The 18,799-nt window shown below is 45.0% G+C and overlaps 2 protein-coding genes across 2 annotated transcripts in view; both read right to left on the bottom strand.

Moving 5' to 3' along the window:
- Positions 1-2,344: 2,344 nt before the first annotated feature.
- On the bottom strand, positions 2,345-4,302 carry hcrt (hypocretin (orexin) neuropeptide precursor). The gene is made up of 2 exons (XM_086176097.1): positions 4,216-4,302; positions 2,345-3,531 (listed from the first exon to the last, which is right to left on the bottom strand). Exons 1-2 carry the CDS (start codon positions 4,270-4,272, stop codon positions 3,160-3,162), a joined length of 429 nt encoding a protein of 142 aa, XP_086032223.1. The 5' UTR covers positions 4,273-4,302; the 3' UTR covers positions 2,345-3,159.
- Positions 4,303-7,164: 2,862 nt separating this feature from the next.
- LOC147217390 (inactive phospholipase C-like protein 2) overlaps positions 7,165-18,799 on the bottom strand; it is a 67,290-nt gene continuing 55,655 nt past the window's right edge. The window contains exons 5-6 of the mRNA XM_086175498.1: positions 13,105-13,214; positions 7,165-9,542 (exon numbers count right to left, since the gene is read on the bottom strand). Coding sequence (XP_086031624.1) covers positions 9,063-9,542; positions 13,105-13,214 — 590 coding nt within the window. The 3' untranslated portion in view covers positions 7,165-9,062. The remainder of the gene's footprint in view (positions 9,543-13,104; positions 13,215-18,799) is intronic.

Below are 18,799 nucleotides of genomic sequence, written 5' to 3'. Positions count from 1 at the left end.
TTTTGATTCACTGCCCGGCTGAAAGAGGACATACTGTTTGCTGCCGACACATGGAGTGATGTTAGTCAGCTGCTGGAGGAGAGACGGCACACAAACACCTACTGCTCGCACGTGCTGCGACAAATCAAGGCATCATGTTTTGTCTCTTTTTCTCTCTCTCACATGCACATGCACACACACACACACACACACACACAAATGTACACGAACACTTACATCATGTCTAGGTAATAGGGTCGTGGTAGAGCATCGTTTCCATTCCAGGTTGTATTGAATTGTTGATAATTTACCCGACTTTGGTGTCTGAAAGCCCCTTTGGACTCAATGAAGATACTAAATTAAATGAATGGATTAATTTAAAAAATATATATCATATTACCCAAAAGGTGTTTCATCCAAATTGAAAATTGATCTGCCACTGTATACAGGAAATAGATATAAAATCAGTTATAGGACTAAAAAGTAAAGTTTGCCAGGGTTTTAGCTTCCTGATGAGGGTCGGATGAAATCACAGACACGAGGAGTTTACTTGTGAAGAATTTTTTTTATAAATGAATCTAATGAAACAAAAGGCTCGGGGGGCAGTCAACTCAAGCAAACGGACAAAAATCAATAAACCAATAAAGCAAAAAAACGTGCGCATTATGTTTCTAATGAATCATTACATAATGCTCCTAAGAGGAAACAAAGCAGTGGGTTTATACTGAAGGATCAGGGTCTGCAGGTTCACAAGTTAGGTAGAGGAATGATCCAGATAAATGTAGTTTCCTGTCAGTTTCTAAGGAATATTCAGAAAATCCAAACACCTATGCAGCATTCAGCAGTACTCAAAAACACATTTGAAAGGAAGCAGCCTGTGATGGTGCAGCTGGGGAGGGGAGAGGATGGAAGATCTGTTTACACAAAAAAAAAATAACTGAACAAAAGAGGGTTTGGTTCAAGCAGAAACCTGTTTGATGGGGAGATGTAATATAAAACCCTGACAGATGTAAAGATTAATAAACAGTGTATTGTAGAGCTTTTAAGCAAACCAGGTGTGAATTAATATTTCAGTGAAAGTCAGAGCGCTGCTATTATGATACTTCTCACGCTTCTGAGACAGACTAAAGAAAGTGACAGCTGTATTTATACCTTTCAGCCAACATGTCCTCAGCAGCATCCTTTCACTCCCTGGGCTTTCACTGCCAGCGCCATCTTGTGGAGCTGAACTCCCCGGCATGCTGGCCTCTCCTGTGCACGTTGGATGAAATCAAACAGGAAGCTGCGAAATGTTTTTAATTATATAGTGGATAATCTGCGCCCCCTTTCTCTCCCCACAAAATCACTCCTATTCACTGAAAACAAAAGAAGGTTATAAATTGGTTCCCACAGACGTCGATCAACTCAAAGACGTGTCCTGGCTTTATGCGTAAGATACCCAAAATAGAGAGAAAAAACATTTAATTGAATCTAACCAAAAAAATGTATACTAGAAATGTTGGGTGATTGATTGACTTGCCATGTTTATCCCAGGGGGACTTTAGTTTGTCATGGCAACCTAAAATACTTCTCACAATATCAAGGTAAAAATAAGAAGATATCAACCGAATGGTGTCAAAATTACATACATACAAAGAATGTGATGAATAACTTATTTGGAATATACATGACATTTTTCTGTATTTGCTCTCATTTTCATAGTTAATACAGATAAATCTATCAATCTATACACACACACCCAAATACACAGAGGACTATGCATTATAAAGAGCAACTGTTTAAAGCTGGGTCCTTGTAGGTTCAGTACTTTTGTGGACTACTGTGGTACTTTTATGTATGATTATCTACCGATTGTTTCTATAACAATAGGTAGTTTAATTCAACATCTTCATCTCCTCCACCTCCAGCCCTGCTTCCTGTCTTTTCCTCAGTACCACTGTCTTCAAACCGTACAGCACTGCTGGTCTCACAACTGCCTTGTACGCCTTTCCTTTTATTCTGGCTGACATTTTTCTATCCTACAGAACCCCTGAAACCTTTCTCCACCTGTTCCAATCTGCCTGAACCTCTTTTTTCACCTCTTTTCCACACTCTCCATTGCTCTGGACTGCTGACACTAAGTACTTAAAACCCTCCACCTTTTTTACCTCCACAGTTCCACTTGGGTTCCTCTCATTGACACACGACTATTCTGTCTTGCTGCAACTAACCTTCATTCATTTCCTTTCCAGAGTATACCATTCTGCCTTTCTAGATTTTCCTTCACCTGTTCCCTGCTCTCACTCCAGATTACAATGTCATCTGTAAACATCATGGTCCATGGAGATTCCTGCCTAATCTCATCTGTCAGCCTGTCCATCACCACTGCAAACAGGAAGGGGCCCGAGGCTGATCCCTGATGCACTCCCATCGACACCTTGGACTACTCTGTCACACCTACGTCACACCTCACCACTATCTCACAGCTAGCATACATGTCCTGCGCCAGTCTAACATCCTTTTCTGCCGCGCCAGACTTCCTCATACAATACCATAGTTCCTCTCTCGGCACCCCGTCATGTGCTTTTTCTAGGTCTACAAAGGCACAATGCCTTTGGCCTCTCTCTGGCCTTCTCTGCACTTCTCCATCAGCATTCTTAAAGGAAGTATGACTGCATCTGTATTACTATTTCAAGGCATGAGAGCATACTACTCCTCGCAAAAGCTGACTTCTGCTCTCAGTCTATCTTCCACTACTCTTTCCCATTACGTCATTGTGTGGTTCATCAACTTTATCCCTTTATAGTTGCTGGACAGCTCCCTTTGTTCTTGGCATTATTGAGACATTACAGCTTACCTTTAAAACAAGTATTCATGTTATATTCCTGTCTTTATAATATCTCATTGTTTTTTAACCAAACGGATAACATTATTTCACCCTTGTTTTTTTCTATCTGTATCATATTGCTGTGGCAAACTGACATGAGAAAACAGCGCTTCCATCAACGAATGAAAGTATTTTCAGCTCAGGTTTAATATTACAGTCCTCACTATTTACATGACATTTAATATCTATTTGACAGTTTAAACATTCAGTCTGTGACATGAGAAAAAAAAAAAAAATCTTTCTTTCTCCCATAACATGCACTTTGCACGTCTGTGATTGTTGTAATACGGGGGCGTGATAGTCACTGATGACCTTCAAGCTGGGAGGGGCGCTGGGGACTCCCGGGGGGGCTCGGTCACTGACCCCCAGTGCCCATCCCGAGCTCCGGTTCCGTCCTCAGACCTCCTACCCATAGTCAGAATCCCTGCCGCCTGGTTCCTGGACCCTTGGAGGAGCTGGTGGAGTCGGCTCTGCAGGTGGTACTCGGCGTCTTTGCGTTTGCCCAAAGTGAGGATGCCGGCGGCGGCGTCTCCTCTGAGAGCCCCGCCCAGGACCCTGCCTGCGGGCCGACAGAGCAGCACGAAGAGGCGGCAGGACCGGGATGGCTGCCTGCAGCACTCGGACACGCTCTCGGCATCGCAGGTCAGCCGACACAGGAGCAGCATCAGGACCAGGACCAGGATCGTCTGCGGCGAAGAAGAAACTATTAAAATTCCAAAAGAAATGTTGTTCGGTCCTCTCACTTCAGATGTGGTGAATGATAAACAATCCTTTTTTTATCTTTTTACATCACGGCAAACACGTTGCTCAGGAACTGTATCTACCTTTGATTGTTTCCTGGGAAACTATCCAGATTCAGTTTATTCATTACTGTATATAAAGTAGATTCACATCTGAAATGTTTGGTTTTAGATAAAGATAAAATCTATTCTTATGGGGGACATTAATTCATCTGAATATCAGTAAAAGGAAACAGAAGATGGATGTTATATGCATTTGATGTGTCAATATAGTCAATATAATCAAGTCAATATAGTTGACTTGATTATACATATACATACATATATAGTCAGTATAATTGTTATAGACGCTTTTTTAAGATTAATTTTGTAATTATATACATCATATTTTACACGGTTATATACTGTGCAAGCGTAATTAAATGCGCCTAAAGGTAAAGACACAGCCACAAACATGGTGATAGCATATAATAAAAATAAAAATAATGGTAGGGACAGTATCATCAATTATGCACTATAGTTTGCCATTAAGATACAAAGGTGGGGTTCACGAAACACAAATATAGAAAGGGGGTAACTATTTTTTTTGTTCATTAAATGAGGCTAAGAGAAAGAAGTTGAAGCTCTTACTCTGCGAGACGATTCCTCCCTTGTTCTTCCCTGGAAGCTGACGGGGAACCTTGTCATCTTCTAGCTCGTGTGAGAGGAACTTCTGCGACCTTCTGTCTTTGGCGAGGAGAGAAGGTGCGCCTCTTATAGCTCCTGTTTGGCCCCTGCGCCCCGTCCTTCAGGCCTTCCACAAAACACGACATAACAGCGACCCGCCCATTTGTGAAGTCCGAGGTCATGAATGCTGCAGTTAATGAGTGGGATGATCATTTCCTGGGAACGTCAACCGGACCCCTGATGGAACACAGGTATCTCTTTGTAGCTGCAGGCCAGCGCTCCATTAGGACATTCCTGAACGGCGGGTCGCGAAGGAGGGAGGTTAATTAACTTGTGTGACAAATGACTCTTTAGCGCAGGTTACAAACACATGCAAAGCAAAGATGCCCTTTTCTCTGTTCTGACGACATCCCCATTCAGAAGTCATGCTAATGAGGCTTCGTTTCCAAACACAAAAGGCTGCGGTGCTTGACGCTGTATATTTGTTAAACAAAGTATACATGATAAAAAGTTTTCACAGCTTCCAGTTGATGTACGTGGAATCACTTGTGCTGGAAATCCAAGCATAGGTTAATTCAAGCTAAGACTGCACAGCTAACAGAAGTAATCACTGCTAGTGTAAAATCTGATGGGATTTATTTCAACTATTTAACTGCACAACCAACCTTCCCATTCAAGTGTAGTTTATATCTATATTAATAAAATGTATTTAAATTTCCTTCAACAACTGTAAGCATCTTGTACTAGTTGGAGCGGCACTGCGGCCCTCTGACTGACGGAAGCCGGGATTGGCTGTTTGCCTGGCAGGGATCAATTGGTTATCTTAAAGTAAATAGTGATTGTTCTTGCAGCATTTCTATTTCAGATGCAAAAATTTCTTAGACTCAAAAAAAAAATAATCTCAGTAGTACGGAGCCTGTCTGTGTTCTTGAAAAGTGGTGCAAGAGTATTACTCAACTTGTAAATGAACTACATTCATAGCTGTGTATTTCCTGGTATACTTGGGTACATCATTTAGTAAAGGCCATAATATATTTAATTCAGATGATGCCAGCAAAAGCAGCAGCAAAGCAAATTACCTCTAATTGATTCCCCCTTAAAGTCCACCCTCAAAAATGTAAAAAACAAGGAATCTGGATGAATCATTTTAAAGCAAATTTCTCTCTCCTGTCACGCCATCTCAAATGGCATTTACTACCTCGTCGCTTGGAGGAAGAATCAGTACAATCAAAAAGAAAATGTTACCTCCATTTCTGTATATATCTCAGGGCAACCCTTTCTATTTCTCTGAATCCTTCTTTTGTATCCATAGATAAACCAACACAGAGGTTTATACAGAATAAAAACCAAACCCTAGAATAAGAAAAATTCTCCAAATTCTCTTACTTTTAGTATTACTACTAGACTGAAAACCTCAGATCCAGGTTCTACAGGCCCTCAAGAGCAGCGTGTGATCTATCTATCTATCTATCTATCCATCCATCCATCCATCCATCCATCCATCTCTGAATAGTTACCAATGTATTCATACTTCCCTCCAGCCCCCACTATTTTGGAATCAATATCTGAACTGACCCCAAATCCATCTTTTAGAATTTGGACAGGGATCAGGCCGATCTTCTTCCTGAAAAGCAGTCATATTGTGCACTTTTCTAATAAAGTCCATTTACACCTTCAACCACAGACTGAGCTCCTCCTGGCCGGGCCAGAATGTGAGCTGTCGCTTAAAGAGGACTTATTTATTGACAACACATTTGCACTCTTCGATCAATTTATGCTCAAGTTTGATATCCTTTGCTCTTATTTTGTAAGTTCCTGCAGCTGCATAGTTTTACATCAGTATAATTCACTCATTTCCCTCCCAACTATGTCTGACTTTACTTTGACACTTACACCAGATTCCAAAGGGAGGGTCCACTCTTAAATACATATAACCTGGAATCCTTACCATCATTAAAGAAACAATGAGAGGGAGGATTCTCACTTTTGTTTTTTTCCACAAAACTAGAAAATTTCTGGCAGTTGATATTCAAACATTATTAGGCGTCTTACAAATATTCATACAGCAGTCTGCTGTCGCTGCATTAATTGGAATGACTCAACAAGACGCCCATTTCGGTCACCAAGCAAAGAACGTCTTCCGCTGCTCAGAGCCAGATGGAAGGAGAGACACCCCGCCCCCCCAACCTTTAAAAGATTGATTAATTAATTGTCGATCACTGGAGAATATTCACTAGAGGCTGTGGGGCTAAATTCAGTGCGACACGGGAAGCTTATTTAAAAACATGGAGACATGGGGGGTTGATGTTAGATTTGATTCTGTTTGATTTCTCTTGACTTGCATATTTATTTATGCCTTTTTTTCATGTCCACACCGCTAGAATTTAATTTATTGAATACTGATCTCTTTTACTTGTTTTTTTTTTTCTTTCAATGTGTAATTTTAAATTGTTATTTAGAATTTCACTGCTGTTTATATAATCAACATCAAGTGACTGAATTGTACAGTATTATGGAGGGGACAGGGGCTCTATTAATGGGGTATTATGTTATATTCTATATATTACGTTGTGTCTGTATGTACCCTGTATACTAAATATCAATAAAAAGACTCAGAGCAAAAAATTAAAAAATGATTAAAAAAAATGTGCAGATGTATGTGAATATATGCAGTACCTATTTTAAAAAGAGCCTTTTATAGACTCTATTTATAGGGGAATTTAATCCAAGTGCAAAGATCATTACAGGTACATTAGTAGGACATAATGGTCTACTCAGTGCTTGAAGTGCAATTTGCAGAAATGCTTTGACATTAGTAGAGTTTACGACAGGTTTGAAGTGAACGGCAGTAAAAGCCGGACGTTTCCAGGCGTTTCTCCGGTCGTGGAGGAATGAAGGAGACGAGGGAGGAGGAACAATGAAGCCAGTTTTTAATGGTCCACTCAAGGGAGCTCTAACTCTGCAGTGAGACACGTATCAGCTGGACGTGCCGGACACAAACATTCAAGTGGCTGATACCGACCCTCATCAGCACCACCGAACGACGGGTTTCGGAAAGTAAAGTTAAAAAATATTCAATATATCAACAGATCTAACAACAATTATAATATCAATTATTAGTTTCTGGTGTCTACAAGAATCATTATAGCACTATATGTTCCTTTCGCACATTTGTCATAGTTTACAACTATATTTGCTTTATTGTGTGTTTATGAACAGCAGAATCACCTCCCCATTGGCCTGTTGCACCAAAATCTTCCAGTTGTGATTCCACTTATTGACATAGGAGTTCCTCCAGTCTGGGGGAAACGGGACACGTCACATCACACGCACACGCGCACACGCACGCACACACACACACACACACACACACACACACACACACACACACACACACAAAGCCCCCTCCCCCGCTCCCGGGAAAGGAGACCAGGTGATTCCTCTGGGGGGATTCCAGGGGGTGAAAAAGTGAAATCCCAGGTGTGAGGAGGGAGGAGGGCCGGGTCCGGTGAAGGTTCGAACGCCAGCAGAGCGCCGGTGGAGTTTATTTCATTGATTACATCCCGACGATTCGCTCCGTAATGTTGTGAATGAGCGTAGGTTCCACAGAGCTCGGCCACGGCAAGGGGAGGGGGGGGGTCGTATTCTTGGTGGGGAGAGTTACTAAACTGTGGCTAAAACCAAAAAGCGAGGAGAAATTAAAAGCCGAAGCGTGAAGAAATAAAAGCTGAAAGCCACGCCCAAGAGTCCGTGGAAATCATAAAAAGGCAAAATCTGCGTCCATGAAAAAAAACACGGACGGTCAGGGAAGCCTGTACCCACAGAGCCGGATCACACGCCGCGGAGGCGTGGAACCGGCGCCACCCAGAGAGAAACGGGGCCTATCGGACAAAACCTCGGGTCTGAAACACAAGCGGCCCAGAAGTTTGTTCCCGGTTTGCTTTTCATGAGAGACAAAGAACGTCTGATCAAAGTTGACATCACGCTCAAACGGCTGGAGGTCCACAAGATGCTTATTGCTTTTATACTCAACGCACATATTTCTGTCTTTACATCCTCAGCGGGCGGGCGACAGTTTTTCTTGACAGCAAGAGAGACGGACCAAATGACCAACTGTCGTCACCGGGGCGAAAGACCCCAGGGAGCATCTGATGTACTTCCAGTATTTAGTTCGAGACGAATCTCACCGTCATGGAAAGGTGGAATTTCAGGCGAGTGTTTGAAGCGTCCGCTGGGGGGCAGTCAAGAGCGGGCCGTCCTCTGGTCCACTCTAGTTTCAGGGATTTATAGGTTTAATAATGAAAAACGAAGTTAACCTTTTTAGAACCAATAAATCAGTGAAGGGATGGGGAAGATAACCTTGACACACATCAAGCTTTTCTTAAAGATTGAATATTGAGCAATTTGGAGAAATGTTATTTGAGAATGAAATTTTCAGTGTTGAGATTCTTTGTATTTAGACATGAGAAAGCTTGAATAGTTAAGGTGCCAGACGACCTTCCGCTTCTTTTCTCGCCCTCTCGAACAATAAGCGCTCGACAGATGGATGTCGGGACTTTGGCAAAAACAAAAAGCCATCTTGTGGACAGAAGCTGTGACACTTTTTTCTTTCAGACTTGTGTCTCACTTCTAACGCGGCGCGTCTTCCTCACCATCATCATTTCTTTGATTCTCTCCGCCAGCTCCTCCATCTCCCTTCCTCTGGAGGCGCCGCTCGTCGCCTCCTGCCTCCGCCTCACGTCTCCCTGCCTCTCCTCCCTGCCTTCTCTGTCTCTCGGTGGGTGGGACTCTCTGTGGGTACAGGCTGCCGGTCAGCAGGACCCCATGGGGTCGTCGCTGAACACCTCTTTCTCTGGGATGGCGTCCAGAGGTGGCGCCGCCCTTTGCTGTTGCTGGCTCTGTAGCTGAAACGGAAACGGCGTCAGGGGCGGGGGCGGGGGCTGGGTGTAGGCTGGTGGCTTGGTAACAGTTTGAACCAGAGGGAGGGCTGGCGGCTGGAAATGCGACTGGGGTTGGGGTTGCGGGGGCAGAGTCTGAGTTTGTGAGAGGTACGGCAGCGGAGGCTGCAGGGGAGCCTTCGCCTGAGGCGGCTGCGGCTGCGGCTGCGGCTGCTGTGGCTGCTGTGGCTGCTGCTGTTGCGGGAAATGGACCTGCTGGTGGAGAGGGTGGTGCTGGGGCTGGGGGGAGGCCGCTCCATTCTTGCTGAGGCCACACGACTGAGCCGCACAGTGGATCTGACGCAGGGTGTCCAGCGCCTCGCTCTTGGCGTGTTTGAGCAGATCCGCCTGGCCCTGCAGGGAGACACACGGAGAGAGATACGGGATCCTGAGAACGATCGGCAGGGATGGAATCGGCGTCACCTCACAGCTGGTCACCTCCTTCGCTGGACCGACCGTCGGATTGAAGATCTTATTAACGAACCAATGAGCACTGAAGGAGACTTCCCGTATCCAGCTGTAAGTAAACTGAAGCTTAACAACATACGCTTAAGAAGACAAAATCAAAAGGCCGAACCTGAAAAGACATGACGCTCGACAAATACAATATTTTAAGCAACTTAAATGAGAAATATTCATGGAAAAAACTCGAGCACAGACTGAAGCCATACACTATAAGCAAAGATAGAAAATGAATGCATGGATTGTAGACCACTAAAGAGTACATAGAAAGTCAGTAAACATTTTAAAAATATCTGATTTTCAATCATGGGATGAATAAACCTTGTGGATAAACACAATAAACATGATGAACTAAGTAAAAAAAGAAGTGGAATAGGAAGTGTAATGGCAGATCAAGTACAGAAGGAGGCAGTGTTGAGCCACTGAACAAAGGAGCAGATTGTTGGCCCTGAGAGCGAAGGTGTTTTCAGCGGGTGGCGGTGGGGGTCCGGCGATGTAACCCTCCTCCTCCTCCAGTTTCCCGTCTGCCGTACAAAGAAAGCAGTTTTCTAAAGGGAGATACCGAAGCACACCTTTTGATAAAAAGCCATTCTCTTTTTTTTGCTCTGTCTCGACCCCCGACATGCCGCCGCGGCGACCGCCGTTCACCTGAGACACTTAGACACGCAAAACGCCAGAATGAATAAGTCATACGTTTGAAAAGCGCAAATTATGTAAGTCATGACTCACCGGGCATAAAATAAGACGGCGAGAAGCTTGTAACAACCCCGCCGGAGACAAATGGCGATGCGATGGTACGGGTGTGCTCAACCCTGCGGCTGGTCTCAAGATATCTACGGGGACGGGAGCTGAGCTCAACGCAGGGGCGTCTCTAAATCTCACCGTCACATCTTCTTTAAGTTGGAGCCTAATCTCATCCTCGCTTGTCACAATCAACCCTTCAAAAATACTGATATTTAGCAGCTGAGAGAAATACTGCAGGGCTGCAGGTAGAGGCGGGTGATTAACAGCTTAGTGGTTGCGTCCATTCGGATTTATGGGAATTCAGATCTAAACCGGTCCTTGCATCAGGACTCGATTGGGAGGCTAAAAAAAATTGCTGCGATATTGCATAGAAACACAGGAGGGCGCAGTGGAGTTCCCCATTTCACTTGACTGACCTTTTGATGACCCCCATCTTTACTGGCCTACACTGGAAGGTTAGAAACTAGGCTTTGGTTGCCACTTTTGTGACTGGGCTCTAAAATAAGAAGAAATTGCGACCAAACTAACGTTTCCCAGACAACAACCTGCAAAAGGGGTTTAATGAAACTTGTGTGAGTCTGAGTGAGCGTATATCGAGCGGGATCGAGATTGTTACACTCCCGTGTGTTTCTGCGGCAAAGCAGCGGCAGACGGAGGGTCCGACTAAGAGGGAGTTTAAGATAGTTAACCAGGACCTCTGTGAGGCAGGGAATTCAATACGCAGGGCAGTGGGTGACTTGAGGGGGGATTAGGGAGAAAACTGTGCGTTTTTGTGGCCTGTAATTCGACTGTAAAGGATTCTCCTCTTTCCGTCTCTCTGGTTTCGCTCGCCTCCTGATGTGGAGCGCAGTGAATGACAGACTGAGTATCTCGGGTAAGAATGGAGAAATATGTTATTCATCATGAAAGCCTCGTCTTTTTTTTTTTCCCTTCCCTGACTGGAGCTGTCAGAGTGCGTTTGTAGAGGGACTCTGGGAGACGGCGCCTCCCTCGCTTTCTCGCGGGCTCTCTTATCTAGCGGCCTCCCGGCCCTCGCTGAGGATCCACAGGGGTCGAAAGGTGGAATAACTGAGCGTGGCTGCCGGCCTCCTCAGTTAGACGCCGGCTTTTCGGAGAACGTTAAATACGAGACAATGATTGCGAGTGAAGAATATGAAGAGTGGGCGGTGAAGGTCAGACGGAATGAGTCGACTTGTAACGTCCATCAAAGTGAGTCCGACTGTTACGAGCCCGGAAAAACGGTGTTACTCTCGTACGTTTGGTTGCTCATTGCAGCATCCACAGCCGCATGGCGGTGAACGATGCAGCGCGTCCCCGGAGCACCGGATCTAATAGCACTCTGCATCCAAGACGGCCGTGAGAGTTTGACCAAATGTTCCTTAACTGCGTGTTCGGCCTCAAATGGGACGCGGCGAGTCTGTTTTCCTAAAGTGGTTCATCTCACGCCTTATTTATCGTAATAGAGCCGGAGTCTCTGCCGCTGCTGAAACGGCGGCGAGATAAGAAGACGAGAAAAAAAACAACCGCCCCGAACTCCATCCGGATCCCGCCGTCATCAGAGTGAAGAGACTTGTTCGGTTGCCGTCTCTTTCTTTCTGTCAATCACCTTCAACGTGCGTCTCGTCCAGCCGCACGCCATTATATACACGTAATACTGCTTTGCTCCTCGGGGGGCGACGGCGAGTCACCCGGGCCGGAGCCACAGCTCTGCTCCAGTCTCCCTCCTGGGACTTTATTAAAGATTGCACAAAATATTTCAGTGTCACCATTTACTGCATGAAGTCCTTATAAACTGAGCACTTTCTCATCTGGTTGAATATGAAGCACCGGCTTGATCAGGTTACCGGTCAGTTAAGTTCATGTTCTTCTAGCCTTTAGGTTTATCATTCAGTGAGTCTGGAGCGCGGCGGCAGACCCGGTCATCGTAAATCACCGAGGTTGTCCGTCAAACCCGATTGCGGTGCATTTCCTGTTTTTTCAAAGGAAGGATTTGATTCTTTAATTAGTTTCTGTTTTGTCAAATTAAATAAGGAAAAAGGAGCAGTAGCAACATGTTTCTGGGGAATTGTGCTTTACATTTTTTTTCTGATATTACCAAGCGTTAACAGAAGTACTTGACAGATTAATGATCCCTTTGCTGTTTTTGGTGTTTTCCGTGCAGTAGAGGCCGATGACGGGAGACAAAGATGAATCGGGAAATCTTGGACCGAACGGCGAGCCGTGGGGGACGGGAAGGGGCGGGGGCTGTTAAATGATTTCAGGGTGATGTGCGGAGATAAAAATATCCTGGCTCCTGCTCTGTCCTTACACACTCCGAACAGGCCCTGGGAAGCACGTGTTGCTTAATCAGCTCAGGTTTTACCTCGAGGATCGATTAAGGCAACGGGCAACCTTATCTCCGGTGTCGCGGGTGTGGGCGGAGGCCAGAATGCATTTTGCTGAGCCAACTGCCGAACAATGGAGGTGCGTCGGCGCGTCCGAAGACAAGTGCGAGGAATCTTATCGTGTCTTGTTAAGACTGCTTCTTAAGCAAATAAATAAAACAGCACCGGGATTCGGCAATATTTGATTAAGAGATTAAGGGATTAGGCGAGGAGGTAAATACAGACGGTCGGTCCAGAGAGCGTTCTTGAATCTCCATGTTGCTTAATCTCAGAAGCAGCACTGGAGATTGTTTACTCAGCTGCTTCTCTACTTGACGCCGGCTCACCTTAAGGACGGTGATGTTCCAAGCGTAGCTCTCCATGGCCTTCTGGAGTTTGCGGCCTTTCAGGCCTTCCTTTGCGCCGATGCGATGCAGGTCCTCGTGGAAATCCAGACCTGGAGAGGAGACAGAAACGCACCACTGAAGTAAACTGGAAGTCTGAGATGCTTTAACTCCCCCGGCGCCGATGGATGCCAGATAATCCCGAAAAAAAAACTCTTGCAAGACAAAACTAGACATTTTAAAAACAAAACCTGGGAACTAGATTAAAAAATCCAAATGAATTCTTTCACAATTTCAAGTCTGTGAATGAATATTTTGAGATCTATGGAAGGCCAAAGGGGCCATCACTTCCTGTCTTTTTTTTCCCCATTGTTTTCTATGCAGTTTGCCAAAGTTTAATCAAATTATGAATTCTGTTATCGCAAGAAAACAAAAAGACATTAAAAAGGATGGCCACTTAAGGCTTCCATAGACATCCACAGGATTCGGCATGTTCACTCGAGACTGAATTGAATCACAGTGGGAGTTTGGTAAAATCTTAAATGCCAATGTGATCAGAACGCAGGACAAACAGAAACACTCCTGTATTGTTTTTCTAGCCGTTGAAACATTTCGTTCCCACAAATCACTCGTTGACTAACTTGTCATTAAATTCAACTGAAGTCTCTGGAAAAAAACGGATGCGGCCATGTATCTGGCTGCGCTGCCACCAGGGGGAAAACTGAAGCAGCGCAACACAGGCTAACCTCTAATTAGTCCGTGGGCCCGGCTTGGTTTCTCCGGGCCATACATGACTAATCCTTGAGTCTCTCACAGCAAACTCCCCCCGAAGCCCGCCGTCTGAGCCTGTTTGTCTGCTTCGGCCCTGACAAGTGACCTTGTGCAACTCCAGCTTTGATTCACTGCAAAGACATTGATAAAATAATCCAACTCAAATACATTTATTTAGAAAAAAAAAGGAGCCCGACATTCCTTCATTCTTGGCTTGTTATTTTTTTTTTAACAAACAAGCAAATATTTGGACGAAGGAAAGGGAGGCGGTTAAATGGTCGTTTTAGGAGATAATTGAATTAAACTCGACATTTCCCAGGGTGGAACGTGAAATATGGCTATACGCTTGTGTGAAATAAAGTCTGGAACACCTGACTAACTGAGTCACTATTAAATTTCCCTGCCTGAGAAACAAACCCACAGGTGTGTCAGGATATAGACCAGAAAACACCTGGGGCCTCATGTACGAACGGGGCGCACCCATCGAAATGTCATGTGCGCATTAAATGTTCAACGCATGCGTTGGGATGCACGTAAAATCCACTCTGCATAGGATCTGTGAGAACCGCCACGCAACTCGACAACCTGCCGTGAGAATATGCGCACAGTATTTCCTCAGGCGTTAAGGAGCGCTTATGATTTACACCCGAATGATGGGAAACGAAACCCCACACGACCTAATTTCTGCACATAATTATGCCTTAAAAGTGATTTCCACAACCTCAATCCTAAGTCAACGGATTTGTTTTCTCCGTTTGTGTTGATGGTCCGTCGTTTGCCAGGTGTGAACATGAAATAACAATAACAACAACAATAACAATAAATATATTCATAAAGCCCTTCTCATCAAAGTGCTGCACAAATGAGAATGAGTAAGAGTAGGACAGAATGAAATAAAGAAATCATTCAATTATCATTCAATTATCGGGCGTCTGCATACTCAAAATACGTTCTTGTAAGGGAAGAAACTATTTAGTCTGGTCTCCACACCTCTGATACAACATCAGTTTCACATTCTGTGAAATTTCTCAATTTTTTTTCATGTTTCTGCCGTGTTTGCTACTAAAATCTGGACCAAAGGTGAAAGCATGCCATTTATTTACACCCATTTGCTTAGTTAGAAAAGGGAGAAAGCACAGGGGGGTGAGCAAAATGGCGTGCACACATGCACACGATTCCAAGTCAGGTGGGATTTACCGACAAATGGTGCGCAGGAACAAGCGCGCATGTGGATTTACGCATCTGAAATTATTCTGCGTGCACGCACTTCCCCAGTTTTGGGGTCTACGGCATCATGGTTAAAGCTGGGCAATCTTGCATACACAAGGCCCCTGGAGACCAGAAAAAAAAACATGAATCAAAAGAAAATCAAAAACTTGGTTCTTGCACACACGCACGCACACACACACACACACACACGCGCACACACACGCACACACACACAGGACTATGCATTATAAAGAACAACCATTCAAGGTTAAATTCTTGGAACATTAGTGTTCCTATTTCTACATATCCTTCTGATATTCTACCCATTCTGATATTTCTTACTGTTAATCCAGCCGATGGTGGTTAAAAGAAATAAAGGACGCCTGTTTCCCACCGTTACACTCCGCGTACTCCGTCCCACTGTTCAATAGTACTGCACATTACTACATTGTTCAAGTGCTGCAACTCAACCCCGCTGTCCTTGAATCCCACAAATTGTATGCAAATAACATTCAGCGCACTCGCCGCACGGGAAAAAAAAAAAGAAAAAAACTGAGAGATGATTTGTAACTAAAAGAGTAGGTGAGATCAATAGCGGTGTATGGGAGGCTCAGCCTCTGATCCGTGCGCTACGTTAGGCCCAGCTGCTTCGAACAAAGCCAGGACCCTGGTCGATCTCCAGTCTGGCTGCATAGAAACCCTGCAGATTATTTGAAAGTTGTGCTAACAGGATTTAGGGCTGATTTGATCTTGTAATCCGGTGTAGTTAAAGGGCTGCTGTTGGTGCCGAGTCAAGGTTTTTTTTTTCTCTTTGTTTGCAGGGGCAGGGGAGCTGAGTAAGAGGAAAAAATTAGCTGGAGGCGGCTCGTCGCAATCGGGCCTCTTCAAGCATTTAATTTCCCAATTATTAAGCATTTCTCTCTTCCCAACAGTCACGCGGCGGCTGTTCCTCACTGTCACTTTAAGTCTTTGAAATTTGAGCTAATAAACAAAACATGGGCCCGGTGGCACCGTCGGTGCCGAGGCGGGATCTTACGCCTCACTTCCCTGGTAGAAAGAATAAGAGGACTGAGGGTAGGACACATGTACGGCGGTCGGTTTCTGCCGAGGACACACACATACACACAAAACCTCCGGATACACGACTGCAAGAAAAAGACACATTTCCATGGTGATTTTGCCTCTGTGATGAGTTAATGGTCCTTACTTATCACCTTGCGGTTTTAAATCACTTTTTACTGGAGCACATTCACCCATTCACAACGATATCTGCATGCAGACAGGAGGAGCAGGGTAATGACATTACTTTGTATACTTTATGTATCAGATTTATTTTTATATTATTTCTATTTCATTTTATTTCTACTTTTAGTTTGTCACTGTCTGTTCTTTGTATGTTATGCTGCTGCTGTCCAGTACTTTCCCAATTCCGGAATCAATGAAGTAGATCTTATTTATCTTATCTTACCGTTTAGGTACAATAAGTGGCATAAAAAAACTCTCAAAGCCAATGTGGATGAAAAGAAAGGGAGGACAAAGTTGGAAAAATGTCCGCTGAAGGGGTGCAGTCAGATCTGCGAGCCATTAATTATCAGCTCCAGAACGCGATCGGACAATCGTGGGCGGGATTTTCCAGCTGCTGATGAGTCGGGCAAACAAGGACTTTACAAAGGCGGACGAAGACAGCGATGTCTTTATCCCTTGGATTTCCACGGTAATGGAATCGACGTGAAGTGGCCTCAAACCACATCGCCGCAGATGGAGGCGGGGAGGGAGCGGCTGCAAAGAGGGGGCATCGACAAATAATCACAGCCGGGGGGGGGGGGGGGGGGGGGGGGGGGGCATCTAGAACAACGACACTGAGATGACATCTGCTCCCGGGGCTGCTTTTGCAAGACTGGATGCAGGCAGGACCCTTTAACAGGACTGTTAATGAGCTTTTGTATTTATAGTGTTTGGGTGTCCAGTAGTTTTATTACCATACTAATTCAATACACCACTCATCCTGCTAGTGCCGCGGCTAGCAGCGGTCCCAACCGACTCTGAGTGTAGAGAGCAGGAACCAGGAACCAGGAACGTCACTTGTGGATGAAAAATGACTATCACGGCTGGCGGTTGACCGAGCGTTTACTTTAAGACGTTACGTTTCGGAACAACCTCGTCTCACTCGCGGGCTATTTTTGCTGATACACCAAATCTGAAATATCATTTGATTTTAATATTTAATGTTTTGCTGACACTGTTCACGTCAGGACGATACCATGAATCCCTGTAATGTATTATGCATTCGCTTTTCGTGCATATTTGTGCAGGTAATGTCTTTGGGGCTGGAAAGCACTTATTTGCAGGAACAGCCCAGAGGCGAAGCCAGACCGAAGAGTGAAAGCTGAGCTCTCACAACACAAACAGATTAGACATGCATGCAAATACGATGCGCGCACACACACACGGCGGTAGCATCTGGAGGTGCCGAAGTGCGCATCACAGCTGTCTCTCTGGCCTCCCGTCGGCGACGTGCGATGGCGTGGGCTCCAGTCACGGCCGGAGGTGATCGTCCGACACCTCCTCGCACTCATCAACACGTCAAATTAAAGTGAGCTGCGATAATGACTCGGCATGAGCTGAACGCGGGGGGCGTCGAAACGACCACAGATTACTGTTTACCAGACGAGAAACGGACGTGCCGTCATTGCTCGGGTTGGAAATGAAAGGCAAGGGGAGAAGTGAGCGGCGTGCACGGGCCTGTCATTTCACATTGCCACCTTGTACTTCACCGCGATTACGGTCCGGACCCAACAGCATTTAGCTGATGAGCCGAGTCCACTTTCTGTTGCCGGGGCAAAAGTGGCAGCTCCAATCAACTGGCCTAAATTAAGCTTAGATTTGCCCACACACACACACATACACACGCCCTACCCCTTCTCATTCTCTCTGCAGTGCAGACAGGCTATCCTCTAATAGCCTCTTTCCCCGTCATCTCGCACGCAGCCATTACGACTAAATTATACCTTTGGCTTCCCGATTGATCACAGGGACAAAACCTTCAATTCCATGTTAAAAAAAAAACACTATACCTCACACAGTGATGCCCTTTGCTTATTCATTTATTTTTTTATTTTTTATTTTTGGGGAATGGCTGCTGTTGACTGCCTTCGCGTCATCGTCACCAGTCGTCTGCAGGGTGAACCGGAGGAACATCATCGTATCGCGCTAGGTTTTTTTCCCCCCAATCAACGGTTCAGTCGGCGAGCAACGTCTGAGACCGACAGTACAATCGGATCTTGAAATTAGTTTTCGCAGGAACGAGTTTGAAATATGAAGCAAAGACCCCTCACAAAACACTCCAGATGTAAAAACTCAATTTGCCCCGGCCTCATTCCTTTCGGTTGACTAGACCGAACCTCATCTAACATTTAATACGGTTTGTTTCTCTTTCTTTTTTTATTGGAATAACTGGAAATAGACAAAACAAAACGAAGCGTCCCTCATAAACAACCTTACGGGGAGTCGCTACCTGCATCCACAAGCTGTGAGCAAAATAGATGGAAATCAAACCATTTTGATATTTTGAGAGGTACAGCGGCTTTCCTGACTCACCCGTTGCTATCGGAGCTAAAACAAATGTCTGGGAGCGTGAACGATCTGATATGAGAGGTATGTACATTGGAGGGAGGGCCGAGGCGTGTGTTATTGGCGCTCGGAGGCGGGAGAGTGGGCG

Source organism: Fistularia commersonii, chromosome 28 (genome assembly GCF_037954325.1).
Source record: "Fistularia commersonii isolate RoL2024-O1a breed Wild chromosome 28, RoL_Fcom_v1.0, whole genome shotgun sequence".
In the NCBI taxonomy this organism is placed as follows: domain Eukaryota; kingdom Metazoa; phylum Chordata; class Actinopteri; order Syngnathiformes; family Fistulariidae; genus Fistularia; species Fistularia commersonii.
The sequence above is the reverse complement of the archived record's forward strand: the minus strand, read 5'-3'. Positions and strand labels throughout refer to the sequence as shown.

Excerpts from the sequence above, each read along its gene's own strand:
- hcrt (XM_086176097.1), bottom strand. The coding sequence starts at position 4,272 with ATGACAAGGTTCCCCGTCAGCTTCCAGGGAAGAACAAGGGAGGAATCG. Across the intron at positions 3,532-4,215 it reads GGGAGGAATCGTCTCGCAGA|ACGATCCTGGTCCTGGTCCT; the intron begins GTAAGAGCTTCA and ends TCTTCGCCGCAG.